Below are 15,132 nucleotides of genomic sequence, written 5' to 3' on the forward strand. Positions count from 1 at the left end.
GGCTATGGAGCCCTAGAAATGTAAAAAAGAAAAAAGAAAAAAAGAAAAAGAAATGTGCCTAGTTCTGAATTGTGACAAGAGCAAAAAATAGGCCTCCAATTTTGAAAATGCGCTGCCAAAACAGTAAAGTAACTCAATAATGTTTATATTAATTACACGTTGAAAATATCGTGGACCTACTGGGCTAAGTTAAATATACTATTAAAATGAATTTCAGTTGTTGGTTGTTTTTGTTTTTGTTTTTTTCACTCCCTTTAATGTGGCTCCTAGAAATGCAAAATCACAGCTCTTGCTATTTGCATTGGACAGCGCTGGGCGGGCACTTGAAGTTTAGGTCTATGGTGCCATCTGCTGGTCCTCGCGAAGCAGACGCTGATGTAAGCAAGAATTCAGTGAAGCTGAGCTGGGAGACACTGTCTCTTGGCCAAACAACACGCAACCTTCCTTTTCTGAAACAGATCCAGAACCAAACCCAGGAGTCCCTGCATCACCAGGAGAGGGCGGTGAGGAACTGCTGGAAGATTCAGGCCTGTGCATTTGACAGAATATAAGGAGGTCACAGATCCATCCCTCCAGAGACTCACGTCCCGTCTTTGGATAATGCTTATTTGCCTTTGTCAGGGGTTTGGAAGTTGGAATCTTGCCGCTGACAGTATCTGCATCAGTTCTCACCGCTGCATAACAAATCGCCCCCAGATTCCATGGCTTAAATCATTTATCATCTCTTCTTTGGGGCAGGAACTCAAGAGTGGCCCATCTGAGCACTTCTGGCTTGGGATACGTCATGAGGTTGAAGTCAGTGGCTGGGGCTTCCATATCTGAAGGTGTGACAGGCCTGGAGAATCCACGTCCGGGGTAGTTGGTTCACATGAGTGGCCAGGCAACGCTGATAGTTGGCTGCAGGCCTCAGTTCTTCTCCACATGGGCCTAGGCCCTCCACAGCACTGCCTGAGAGTCCTGTAGGCCCGGCAGCTGGTTTCCTCCAGAGGGAGCAGTCTAAGAGCCTAAAGAAGAAGCTACAGCTCCTTTTATAACCTCGCCTCAAACCACACACTGTGACTCCCACCGCATGGCGATGATTGAGAGGCAGGAATGTGCATCTCCCCCCACCTTGATGGAGAAAAGTCACCATCATGTTGTAAAAGAAAATGTGAGATGGGATGGCCATTGTATTTTTGGAAAATACAATCTGCCAAAGTGCCCAACTTTGTACAGCCCTATGCAGCTCAAACGCATGCCCCATTTTGCAGATGAGAACATTGAGGCCCAGAGAAGTAAGGTAACTAGCCTGAAGTGTCACGTCTCCTAGGACTAAAGCCCACTTCCAGCTCCTAGTCCACCTCGGTGTAGCCTACCTGAGCTCTCTCGCTGCATCTCCTTAAGCCATGGCACTGAAAATCACACTGGTGGTTTCATCTTTCCAGCCCCTTCGAAGTGTGTGGTGCTCTTCTCATTCAAGTGATTCCCATAATTCCTTAGATGGTATCTGTCTGTGAATTGTTCTTTGTGGAGTCCAGGCTCCATGGAAGTAGGTTTCAACTATCTAGCCCTTGTTACAAAATTGCTACAGCAGTGAAAAAGTATGCATTCTCCAATAGCTCCCATGCTGTTTGCTTCAGAAATCTCAGGAATGATAACCACGTTATAATTCGTGTTCACGGGACACCTGGTGGCTCAGTGGTTGAGTATCTGCCTTTGGCCCAGGGCGTGATCCTGGAATCCCGGGATCGAGTCCCACATCAGGCTCCCTGCATGGTGCCTGCTTCTCCCTCTGCCTGTGTCTCTGCCTCTCTCTGTGTGGGTCTCTCATGGATAAATAAATAAAATATTTTAAAAAATAATAATAATTTGTGTTCACATTCTCTTTGACTCTCTAAATATTACATCTTATTTCTCTCTGAAACAAGAAAGACTTGATCACTGGCTGCATTCAGTAGTTTCCATACTACTTGGTCATCCTAAAAAGGAGGTTTTACCTTTTTTTTTTTTTTTTTTTTTTTTTTTTGATGTTTTGCCAGCTGGAATTCCAACTAAAACCCAACCACCATAATCATATTCTGCTGTTCTTGGTTTCAGGTCAAACTTCCCTTTCCTGTAGATCAAATCACAGATCTTCCAAGGAACGATTTCCAGATGATGATTAAGATGCACAAGCTAACCTCAGAACAGTTAGAGTTCATTCACGACGTCCGACGGCGCAGCAAGAACCGCATCGCGGCCCAGCGCTGCCGCAAGCGGAAACTGGACTGTATTCAGAATTTAGAATGTGAAATCCGCAAATTGGTGAGTTGACCCGTTCGTTGCTGTCGGCAACCTGGAGTGAGCAGGATTCGTGCAAAGTTGCAGTGGTGGAGGCTAGACAAGTGGAGGGAAGGGTCAGCATTCTGGGAAGTTTGGGGTTATTTTCAAGCAAGTTTCTCAACAAAAGTAGTAGCTTTATATCTGCAATTGTGTGTGTCTGTGCAGGTGTGTAATCACGTTTCAATATTTTATGGCCTTCAGCCACACATATAGAGGTAGTCCTTTGGGTTTTTTCCATTCAACATGTCCTAGCTGCTAACATCCTTTGCGTACGCGTGTGGGCCAGGTATTATTCCCAACTGTTTTTTGTAAACGATCACATTAGATCCTCACATCAACCCTATGACTTAGGTTCTATTTTATCTCCATTTTCAGAGGAGGAAATGAGTGCAGAGAGTTTTGCCAACTCCCCGCTCTGTGGCAGAGCCTGAATGCAAACCCAGTTGCCTGATTCCAAATCTTGTAACCTGCCACTGCCGCTTTCTCCTGCCCCCACAGAAGAATGTAGAATCCAGATAGGACACCACATGACCTGAAGCCCCTCGAAGCTCCAGGGTCCTTGAGTTTGCAGTTCTGCCTCCAAGTGGCTGGCTCCTCTTCCCCGTGCCTGAGAGTATTTTGTCTCAGGGAATAAGTTCCCAGGCTCCCCTCACTGGGAGCTTGGTGCCCCCTTCTCCTTGGTAAGCAAGCTTAAGCCACAGGAAGTAAATCCAGGTGGCCTCTGGCTCCTGACTTAGCTCTGAAAGCAGAGAGTGCAACGTCATTCAGCTCAACCTTTGTGCTGGCCAAATACCGGGAACATCTCAGGTGCCATGTCGTGTCAGGCTGAAGAAGAGAGAGGCCACAGTGATGTGCTTATGATCTAAGTTTGGGTCCTCAGACCATACACGGTGATCCTGGGCCTCATGGTAAGCCACCATCCCGATGAGAACCTAAGAACGAGATGAGACATTTGAAAAGCATGAGTAAAGGTCATCCAGGACTTCAGAGTCTGTTTTCCTTTTGGTCAACTCCCACCAAGCAGGGGAACTGCTCCTGGCAGGGCCTCCCCTCACCTGCCAAATAAAGCCCAAGCTTCTTAGGAAGACATTCATACTTGCTCATACAGGTTTAGTCTGTAGCTACATCCAGAATCACCTTCCACTCCAAACTTGACCGATAATAAAATCAAACGCTCTGCACTTCCTGCCACTTGCTCTTTCTGCTTCTGTGTTTGTGCTAGCTCCCCTCTACCATGGACATTCCTTGGCTCTTTTCTTCTCTGACTTCATCCTTTAAGAATCAGATTACTGCCTCCTCTCAAGGAAACCCCTTTCCTGAGTCCCTGGGGAGGCTGAGCACCCAGCCCTGGAGCCCTGATCTGACCTCTGGCTTCCTGCTCATCCCAGCAGTCTTGCCTCATCTATGTGTGTGTGTCTGTCCCCCACAGCTCCTGGGCGAAGCCATAGGTTCCTCACAACAGGGTCAGTGACTGGATCATCCCCTAGTCTCACCACAGCAGGGCCAGGGATGCCTCTCAGGAAACGTCTCTTGCCCTGAAATGTATCTGAAATTGTGACTGGGTTGTGGGATTACAAATTCCTTCTCTCTTCCCAATTTTTTTTTAACGTTGCTTTAACAACGACAAGAACAGTTTGCATTTAAGCCACATAAGGAAGCAAGACATCGCTGCTGGTGAACGTGGGTCTTCTGAAAGCTGGCGGGGCTTCGGCAGGGACCCAGCAAGGCTGATCTGCCAAGGACGGGCTTTCGGGGCCCTGAGCACAGGTCCATGGTCATTCGGCCCCGTGCCCCTCTCCAGAAAGCAGAACGATTCTCATCACCTGTATTTGAGAAATACCTGATTTTTGTAATTAGCATTCTTTCCTTGTAATTTTGTAATACTGAACACATAGCAAAGTCTAAGCCACACACCAGGCAGATACACAAAGCACTTTGCTGATAGTGTTCAGTTGAAGGACGGAGAGGGCGTCTCCTACCTCTCCTCCCACTGTTTCTGGAGACCCCTTAAATAATAGGCTGCATTTTCCCACTGAGTGAGAGTTTTCCGAGCTCATCAATGTACATCTGTGACTTAGAGCTTCACCCCGGTAACCAAGGCCTGGGTTTATACTGCCTTTCCTGCGCAGAGCCAAAACACTTTTTTTTTCTTATGGTCATTTGAAAAGGTTGTTTTATTATCATTGTAACTAATCACAACAAAACCATCTCTTACAACTAAAGACATTATAATGAATTTTCTTTACAACTGCAGAGAAATGGGATTTGCTATTTCACATCAAATAGAACAGGCTGTGTAAATTCTTCTTCCTATTTATGGTAAAATATAATTTCATCTATAAAATCAGTCATGAAATATTAAAACTGAAACAACAGAATTTATATCCTTTACTTAATTTACTTTACACGGTCTATTCACTTAAAAAAGGGGGGGAGGTACATGTGATAGAGCCCCTGTACTTCCTCATTAAGTGTTTCCATTAGACCCTTTATTTTCAACAATTTTGTAATACAGCCATAAAAATGCATTCCATGATAATAGTATACTTTCCTCAAATCTGCCTTTTATCTTTATCAAAAGGCAAGAGAATGAAGCACGTGGCATATTGAAGGCTGAGGAAAGGGAAGGAGGAGAAGCATTTCTTTTTCTTCTCCCTAAAAGTGGTCCGCAACAGTTTGCATATCGGTGGGGAGGGGGGTGTGTGTCAATGGCTTGGCCAAGATAATGTGGCATAACAGGGACTGAGATGGCCCTCCTGGGACCAGGCACTGTTGCCTCTGGCTCTGCAGGCCCCCAGTGCTTCTGGGCGCTCTGGGTGGCACAGCCACAAATGTAAGATTTTTCGGGAGGGACCTCCAGATGTACTTTGTTTCTTATCCACCGCCCTCCAGCTGGGTGTCAAGGATGGCGCTGGCATGGGGGCAGAGGGGGGAGGCCAGTACGCCCCGCGAGTCCCCGGCACACACGCACTCACCCCCCACTCCCACACTGCCTCCGGCACACCACTCAGCTTTTGCAAAGTTGCATAATGTATTTCTCTCAACTTGCACTTGTACATCTGTTTATTTTTCATTTTTAAAACATGTTTTCTTGATAAATTTATAAATATTTTAGCAGGTGCCCTTTCCCCGTGTAAATCTCTGTCTCCGACACACATGCCCACGCTGCCTGCCAGATTGCATTCATGCTCCAGCACGTGCAGCAACCATGTCGGAGCCCCCATCTCGTATGTTCCCTTCCCTCTCCTCCTTTCTCTCTCCCTCTCCCTCTGCCGCACCCCCAACTCATTCCCCCTCCCATCTGGTGGTGATGTCCAGTTTCCTCATCTCTCTCACTGGGTGTGCCCCATGGAACCCCCATAATTTCTCTCCTCGCACAGATAGTTCAGGTGTAACCTTCACCAGCTTCCCCCCTAGTGGTGAAATTCATCTCTCTGATGGGATGATGAATTTTAGTAACACAAGAACTCCTGTGGGATTTTCTTGGAGGACAACCTCAGAACCTCAGGCTGCTCTGCTAGGGCTCGGTCTCCACGCCTCTGTCTGTCCTCCCTGTGTCCGCGGAGGATCGATGCCCATGACCCGCTGCACGGTCCCCACCTGTCCCAGAGAGGACCTGCTCTGTGCAGTCTGTACCCCCCAAAGGCCAGAAAACCCGCTGAGGTTTAATCGAACCGTGTGACATTGCCAATGGCCACTTTTTGTTATTGTGATTTTTGTTGACTTTTTTAATAGACTTCTTTTTTAGAGAAGTTTTGGTTCACAGCAAAATTGAATGATGCCCCTACCCCCTACCCCTGTACACTCACCCCCTCCCCCATCATCAACACCTCCCACCCGGGTAGTGCATTTGTTACAGTTGAGGAACTTGAATGCACACATCATAGTCACCCAATGCCCATAATTTATATCAGGGCTCACTCTTGGTGTTGTGTAGGTTGTGGATTTGGACAGTAGATGCATCCTGGCTGTACACTGAGTAATTCTGCTGCCCTGAAGATCCTCTGTGCTTCACCTGCCCATCCCTCTCTCCCCCCACTCCACACTCCCTGGCCACCTCTGGTCTTTCTACCGTCCCCATAATGTTGCCTCTTTCCAAAATGTCATAGAGTTGGAATTGGTCAATTTCTGACCTTCAAGAATGGCAGCCTAATGGTTTGGGGGAGCTTTTTCCAACTACACTTTTGGGACTGAGAGTTTTCCAGTTGGTTCTCTGGAACCCCCAAATTCCCAGAAACCAGCACCTTGACCCCCTGCAGTTCTCTGGCAGGTGATAATTTTGCAAGACCCCAGAGAACGACAAAGAGCTGCCGCACGGAAGGCGTCTGTCTGGTCTGTCTGTCGGGCTCCCTGGCACGCCCGGGTAGGCTGCTCAGGCCCAGCTCCCTGAACCTGGTCTGTGGGTCCCCAGATCCTGGCCTGCGCGTTCGTGAGCCCCCGTGTAACAGAGTGCAGCAGCAAGCCCGGGAGCGAGGGCTCCTGTCCTCCGGGTCAGGCTTGACGGGGCCTTGTCCTTCTCTGTGGTGCAGGTGTGCGAGAAGGAGAAGCTGCTGTCGGAGAGGAACCAGCTGAAGGCCTGCATGGGGGAGCTGCTGGACAACTTCTCCTGCCTCTCCCAGGAGGTCTGCCGCGACATCCAGAGCCCCGAGCAGATCCAGGCCCTGCACCGGTACTGCCCCGTCCTCAGGCCCGTGGGCCTCCCCGCCGCCGCCGGTATTAACGCTGCGCCCCTGGGCGTTGAGCAGAACCTGGCCGCCCCCCAGTGCGCGGCGGGGGAGAGCGCGCCCTGCTGCCTGGAGCCCGGGCCCGCGCCCCCCGGCCCCCCCTGGGCTCCCGGCGGCGCCCCCCCCTCCTCCTCCTCCTCCTCCTCCTCCGAGAATTGCACGAGGAGGCCGGAGGGCAGCGACCCGGGGGGCTTCCCGGAGAGGGGGCCTCCGCTGGAATCCAGGAGCCAGACGGTGACCGTGGACTTCTGCCAGGAAATGACTGACAAGTGTACAACTGACGAGCAGCCCAGGAAGGAGTACACCTAGGGACGCGGCCCACTTGGCGGCCCCGCCGCCCCCCAGGTGCTCCCCGGGCAGCCCGCCGTGCTGCTCTTCTGCCGTCTGGAAGAACCTAGAAGGAATCGGTGCACACTACAGCGTTCTTAGCAGCAATACTGTCTCTGAGTATTCCCTCCTCTCTCCGCGCCGAGCGGTACAGTTACCTTCCCAATGGTGCTAGCCCTTGCCCGGCAAGGGGCGGCGGCGGTGGTGGCACTGCCTGTCTGTGGGTGAATTTCAGTCTCAACAGGGATAGACTATAACACCTCCAGGACCCAACCACGGATTTTTTTTCTCAGTGGCCCATGTCACAAACCCTATCTCAGGAATTTCTTCTGAATGTTCAATTTTTTTCATTGAAGACAGCTTCTATACACATCAAAGTTTTATAGCTAGACTGTACATATTATATATAATATATATATATAAAATATATATATATCCATATGCAAAAGTCCTGCATGCCTCAATTCTCTCATCCTGAAACTGGAAACTTCATCTCTCATTTACCAACAGGTTCCAACATTCCTCTTCTTTTGTCTCCGATGCTAGAACTAGTTTGGTAACCGTTAACATGGTCATTTTTCTTGCTTCGCAGTTCAATTTCAATTTGTACTTATTTATGGATCAGAATTCAGTGTTGGAAGCTTTTTTTTTTTTTGGAGGTTTTATCTCAGACCCTTTTTTGTTGTCGCTTGGTTTGCTTTGGGCACCATCAGCTGGTGTCATCTGAGTGTCGTGGGTTTGTTTTTCTTTTTTTCTTTTTTTTTTTTCTTGCAGATACTGTACAGTCATGGTCAACTTTGCCACTTGCACTGAGTTTTGGGTCAAACCTATTTTCTTAAATGAAGTTGTTACTTCAGTATAACTCAAGTATACTGTATATTCTTTGCTTTTAGTTTAAAAAGTAAGACATTTTAGCTAATTAAAAAGCACTCAGGTGATAATTATGTAGGAAAAATAATCTTGCCAAATAATGAATTCATCCTAGGATGTGTAGACAATAATCTGCTTGAATATTTTTATATTTCACCTCCTCCCCACCTTTCCCGGAAGCAAAGTTTAAATGCGGAGAGTTCAGAGTTGATGCTGGACGTTCAGACTCCTAAGTGGGGAGAGAGTGTGGACGTCCGCTCGAAAGTGCATCCAAACAGCAGGAACCCATGATTTTGTTCCAGAACTCAGCAGGCATTGGCTCCTAAAAATCAAGTTATTACTATTTTCTCACCCAGGGGGCGAGTCCCATTCATTTCAGCCGGTCCTCAGGCCTCTGCCTGCCCTTGGAAGTGCAGTGGGGGAGGAACTTTTTGGAAGGATTTGGCCGATGGATCGATGGATCGGCCACCCCGCCCCTCCCCTGCCCAGGCCGGGCTCCCAGGATGTCTCACCTGAGTGAGTTTGCATCACAGCACCTGGAGTTGCCTGTAAGTGGCATCCTGGGCTGATGCAGCTCGCCCAGAGGAGGGGAGAGCAGAGCGGGAGGGGGGGCGCACGTGAGCCTGGGGTCTGTCCCTGACGCAGGCAGAAGTATTTCTTTCTCCTTCCCCCTCTCCAGATGCTTTGAGTTGAATTCTGAGGTTTTTCTGCTCATCTCTTGTCCGAAGGCAGATTTCATTCTGAGGCTTTGGACACGATATGGCCAAGGAGCCCTCCCTGCCCCCCTCCCCGCCACACACACACCTACCCTCACCTGATGATAATTTTCTTCTCTTGCTGCAAAACTGGTTGGCTTGCAACCCACGGAGAGCAGCTTCCCTTGGCTTTGGGGGCGTGCTGGCCCCTGGCCACGTTTACAGGAAGATGTGCCCAGACCCTGCCGCCAGCCTAAGAGGAGGAATCGGCTCCCTCCCTCCGGTGGGCCCTCCAGCCGGGCTGCGGGAAGAGTCCCGAAAGGTTTGATGTGGGGATGGGGTGGTGGGCAGTGGGGAGTAGATGGTTGACTTTGTTTCTTTATTTGTGCCATTGTTTGGACAATATTAAAGCTGCATGTAAAAGGGGAAATTAGTATATGATGTAGGCGAAAAGTGAAATCATAGTAACATATGTTTTAGTATTATTAACTTTTTTCTGTACAAATATTAGCGCTAAATGTTTAAATATGTATGAATGCCAGAAATTTGTTGGTTCATGCGGTAGGATAAAAAAAAAAAGACTTTTCTTTAAAAATAGTTCCGCTTTTAAAACCTGCCTCTGGGTTTCTGTTTCTCCTCATGTGTGCGTGTCTGCGTGTGCTAGTCTGAGACGGACTTTGCCGCAGCTCGGAGTTGGAGCTGCCCTTCTTATGAGGGTTGTTGGAATTTCTCGGCCTAGTGGAACCGTGCTGTGTTTCACCGTGGGGTTTGCCTTTGTAGAAAACTGGTGACAGCTGGGATTGAAATTCAGTGTGAATCCTGTGATAGGCCACAGGTATGTGTTACGGTGGAGGAGTCAACCAACAGTAGTTTGTGTTTTAACTCTCTTGTTGCCTCTTTTAAGTGACCTCCTCTTCTTTTGGAAAAAAAAAAAAAAAAAGAATGTTCTCTGCTAGTATCATAACCAGGTCCAAACCAACTTGTTGGCGTGATTCACCCTGGTGACAACTCATGTGCAACTGGTAGTCTTGACCACATTCCGTCCGTCTCCCTGTCTCCCTGTCTCCCTGTCGTTCGGTCTGCACACACCTGCGCGGCCGGCAGCGGCCAGGTGGGGAAGGCTCTCCCTAGGTCCCTCCACCCTGACCCAGCCCACATTCTCCCTCCATCTACCCCCACCTCGCTTTTCCTCCTCTTCCTCAACCAAACCCCTGCTATGGGGAACTGGTTAAAAACACTGCTTGAAAAAACTCTTTCCATTTCTTAGAGATTTTTAACAACTTGGGATTATGTTCACTATGTACCATAAACAGTGACTGGCTCTGTGCAATTGTCTCCATGACCTGTCCTGTCTTTTACTACCCTGAACCATGTGTTCGTCAAAATTGTTTCTGGATGGATTCACAGGGAGGACTAGCTGGGGGCCAGAATCCAAATAGCCTCGAGTGGAGTCTTAAAAACCAGCCTTAACCTGGGGTTAAGGAGATAGGTTGAGGCCCGTGTCTTTTATGAAAAAGAAAAGTAAGTTAAGAGCAAGAAATAGTGTTTGCACAGTGCGGTGACATTTAGTTGTGCTCTTATGGGTCCTTCCTTATAAAAAATAAAGGACCCTCCAGCCATGGACTGTTGAGGAAGATCCCTGCCATGGCCCAGTTGAGTCTCCGAAGAGGTGGGCATGAGTTGCTGGGGTGGGGACCATGGAGGTGGCCCTGTGGCTAGTTAGCATCTGCCTGAATCTAGTCCTCCCCTTGGATCTCCCTTTGTTCTACTTGTGTGTCCAGACAACCTCATTTCATTCAGGTTGGTCAGGCTTTGGGCAGGTGAGTGCTTTGCTGTATGTGTGTGTTTCTCTGCGTTATCTGGGGGTGCCTTGAATAAAATCAAACTTCATTACATACTGATTCTGGAACAAAACAGTTGCAAAAACAAAACAAAAGAGCTGGCAAAGTTACTAGGCCATCCTGCTATTTCTATTCCGGGTTCCCTAACAATGACTCAGGCGTCAGAGGTGATGCTGCAGTATAAAACATTATTTTGTATAAGTAATTTATTAACTGTCTTTCTAAAAGTATGCTGCTTTTAAGATGCACTATGACTTTGGATTTAATCCTTGTATTGCTTTCCCAAGGAAGTAAAAAAAAAAAAAAAAAAAAAAAAAAGGCTAGTGATTAGAATGCCAACTGCCACTTCTCCTTAAAAAGGAGGCCAGGGACCAGCTCTAGGACTTGCACGAGAGAACTGCCAGAAATCAGGTGGGCACAATGTGAAGTTCGAAGCTATGATCGGGAGGTCTAGGGGCGCCTGGCTGGCTCAGTCGATAAAGCAAGCGACTCTTGATCTTGGGGTTAAGTTCCAGCCCCACACTGGGTGTAGAGATGACTTTTTAAAAATCTTAAAAAAAAAAAAAAAAAGGCCTAAACCTACAATTACTCTTTTAATACTTAATGATGCCATTAAGGAAGAAGAAACAAACAAAGGCGTATAAACTATAAGCCTTTTAAGAAATCCCAGAGCCCTGTCCCTCTGGGCTGCTCTGCATCCTGTGGAGTAGCACAGCACCTCTCAAAGTGGGTAAAGTCTGCAAGGTTACTCGGCTACAAAAGACCTACCCGGCTGGGTCTCTACATTATACCCCATTTAAACTAGCAGCTGCCTAACAAATGACTTCACACTGCTCCCCTTCTGCTTCTAGTTTTGGAGGAGTCGCAGACCTGAAAGGGAGCAGGAATCAAGTCTTGTCTTCAAATCACTGTAAATAGACTGAGGGGCAGAATTTTTTTTGTTGTTGTTTAAGAATAAAGCTGTTCACTCTATCCTAGGTTAATATTCCTTCCCCAAATTGAGGATCTTGTTGTAGGCACAGTTAATGGCGAGTCAGGCCACAGTGCAGTACCCTGTGTGGAGTTGGTATTCGTGCGGGAGGTCCGTGTGCATGGAGGCCATCTGGATGTTCTCAGTACCGCCAAACCGGCTCCTGACCCGAGCGTCAAAGACTGATGCTATAGACTAGATGACATCTGTACACAGATAGTGTGTGCAGATCGTATTTGTACATAGAAAGGACCTATGGTGGCAGATTGAGGATAAATTATTTGGCTGACGGTGCAAAAACATTTCTTGCAAAGAAAAGGAAGTGTATAGTATTTTCCTACACTCCACCCGGGGAGATAATATTTATATCAAATGAGTATCAGTGCATTTTAATGGTAATAGGAAAATGATGCTGCCGTTCTGTGAAGACTACCCCTTGGGTGCAGAGGCCCACTTTGTAGCTTTGATTTAATGTTGTGACGTGGTGCATGCATCTCACTACCAAGCAATGGATAAACAACTCTGACTTTCACTTCATTCCAGTTTCTTGACCTCAGATAAAACAGTGGCCCTCCTTAGAAGCAGAAGGGCACCAAGACCATTCAGTCAGTGCCAAGCGTTCCTGGGGGGGCTGACCGGACACGTATATGAGGAAGGAGGGAAGGGATTTGGGACAAAGAGGGTTTTTCCTACCGATGATGCTAAGTCTCCTACCCAAATATGCCTGCGGGCAGAGGGGTGACCTCCCCTGGGTCCTAGCAATGCCGCTGGCGTGTGTGAAGGCCGGGATGCCCATTCACGCTCGGACGTGAAAGACCTGCCACCTCTGGTGAGTGCACCTGGGAGCTCCGGGTGCTGGTTAGACACGGTGAGCCGCTTGAGGCAAGCACCACCTCTGCTTGTGAGGCCAGAAGGGCCTGGGAGGATTTGTTCCAGAACCAGTCTGATGCAAGCGCACCTCTAATATATGCCTTACAAACTCCAGAGGCCATATTCAAAACAGGGTCTTCTCAGTGTATGCAAGGGGCTGCAGCCCCTCTCTTCTTCCTCCCCAGGTCGAACCATACGGACAGTTTCACACATATCTACCTGTATAACCCTCTGTACCTCTCATAACTGCTCAACGACTGTAACAGGTTACATCAGGTGTTTTTCTACATACTTTTTACACAGATTCTATGCGATTAATGTAACTTAATTCGATGCATCGTTTTATTGTACTAGTTCTTAGGCTTGTCTTTTTTTTTCTAAGTGATTGTGGTTTTTTGTTGTGGTTTTTATTGTAAAAATGAAATGGCTGTTGATGCTTATTCTCTGTAACTAAGAATTTTTACCATTTTGGGGGAAAAAAAGCATTGCTATGAACTAATGAATTGAAACTTCATTTACTCATTGTAAATACACTATTGTGCAAAAAAGAATTTTCACTCAATTGAATTGCTAGTGTTAACTGAATTTTGTCTAGACACCATTTCTGTTGATGAAATAAAGACATATCATTATGCATTGTAAGTTGGTTTTCCCTGCCTCTGCTCCCTGTGTTACGGATCACGGGACTGGAGGCCATAGGAAATCTCTTCTCCCAGAGAGGCCATGGGTCTTCCTCTAGCATGGACCCTTAACTGCTGCCTGATTAATCTGACGAGAGACCTAAAAAATGGGATAATGCTAGTGTAACTCCTCAGCTCTGAATTAAAAAAAAAAAATTTCCCAATGCCTGGGAAAGCAGATAAAAGGCATTAAACGCAATTTCCTGGCTTCGATGTGCCATAGCCACACAAAACATCAGCTGGTGAAGGGCAGCTGGTGAAGGGTATTGTTTCGTACAAAGACATGTGGATCTACAGTTACCGCAAAATAACAGGTCTAATTGAAAACCGAAAGCTAGGAGTGCCCAGATAGCTCAGTCAGGGGAGCATGTGACTCTGATCTCAGGGTGGTGAGTTTGAGCCCCATGTTGGGGGCAGATTTAACTGACTGACTAAATGAATAAATAAAACAGAAAGCTAACTAAAAGTAACCAGAGAGCAAGGGGCACTAAACCAACACCAAGATACGATGATCAGCAGGGCAGGGAGTTTAGAATTGTGGTTAAGGGAGTAACATTAAACTAGGAAACTGTATTTGATCATTTGAGTCCTGGAGTGCAATGTAAAGGGAAAGCAAGATACCGAATGGCTGGTAGGCTAGACGACCATGAGGAGAGCTGGACGTGGGTGGTCAATAATAAATTCTCATGCTGTCTGAAGAGCACAGTGCTGCTGAGATCTGAGCTTCAGGAAGTGCCTGGCCTCACCCCATCCACCAGATGGGGAAACTAATTCCACACCCTGGGCACCCTACTGAGTCAAGGAGGGCTTCCAGGGAGCATATAATGGGGTTAGCAACTGTTAGCAAAACCACACCATCATAACGTTTTAAGCGTGAGAGGTCAAGTATAGTCCTTTGCCTAAAGACACGAAGCTATTCAATCCCTTCTGGGAAAAGCAGGTGGGTCTTAGTTCCAAAAAATTTTATTAAGAAAACCTGGTGATTTAAGGGCGCTTGGGTGGTGCAGTTGGTTAGACATCAGACTCTTGATTTCAGCTCAAGTCATGATCTCATGGGTCACGGGATCAAGGCCCCGTGTTGGGCTCCGCACTTAGCTCCAAGTCTGCTTGGGTTTTTCTCTCTCCCTCTCTCTCTGCTCCCCCCTCCGCCATGCGCATGCGCTTTCTCTCTCTCTGAAATCTTTTTTAAAAAGGGGGGGGGGGGAAGAGTGGGAAAAAAGAAAGGAAAGAAGGAAGGAAAAGAAAGGATAGAAGGAAAGAACAGGAAGAAAGGAAGGAAGGGGAGGAAGGGAGGGAGGGAGGCCAGAAAGCCAACCTGGTCATTTGGAACTGATGGTCATTTGCTCTTCGGCCTTGACATTTGCACCTGTGGTGGGAATGACCATGATAGTTTGAAATAGAATAAAGCCATTGTGTTCTGCAGAACAGGAGCATTCAAACACCGCCCACCCCAGATGGTCAGCAGCCACTTTCCTTTGTGCACCTTTGGAGGGATTCATATCTACTTTCAGGGTACAATGAGGATTCTCAGATTGGCTACTGCTATACCAGTTCCCTCCAACAGTTTTGGGATCTATTTAGAAATAACTAGGCTTTAGGCAGCCCCGGTGGCACAGCGGTTTGGCGCCGCCTGCAGCCTGGGGTGTGATCCTGGAGACCCGGACTGAGTCCCACATCAGGCTCCCTGCATGGAGCCTGCTTCTCCCTATGCCTGTGTCTCTGCCTCTCTCTCTCTCTCTCTATGAATAAATAAATAAAATCTTTAAAAAAAAAAAAAAAAAGAACTAGGCTTTCGAACTGTTCTAGAATTTTTCACTCTTCTCCAACCCATCACCCCCACCCCTCAATTCTGAT

General features: G+C 47.6%; 1 protein-coding gene across 7 annotated transcripts in view; it reads left to right on the top strand.

The window, feature by feature from the left end:
• The window catches only part of BACH2 (BTB domain and CNC homolog 2), a 357,223-nt gene extending 343,983 nt beyond the window's left edge, over window positions 1-13,240 (top strand). For all 7 annotated transcript variants that reach the window (XM_041766588.1, XM_041766571.1, XM_041766608.1 and 4 more), the window contains 2 exons: window positions 2,077-2,283; window positions 6,831-13,240. In XM_041766588.1, the coding sequence (XP_041622522.1) occupies window positions 2,077-2,283; window positions 6,831-7,334 (711 nt within the window). In that variant the 3' untranslated portion in view covers window positions 7,335-13,240. The remainder of the gene's footprint in view (window positions 1-2,076; window positions 2,284-6,830) is intronic.
• Window positions 13,241-15,132: the final 1,892 nt, after the last annotated feature.

Source organism: Vulpes lagopus, chromosome 1, assembly GCF_018345385.1.
Source record: "Vulpes lagopus strain Blue_001 chromosome 1, ASM1834538v1, whole genome shotgun sequence".
Lineage (NCBI taxonomy): Eukaryota > Metazoa > Chordata > Mammalia > Carnivora > Canidae > Vulpes > Vulpes lagopus.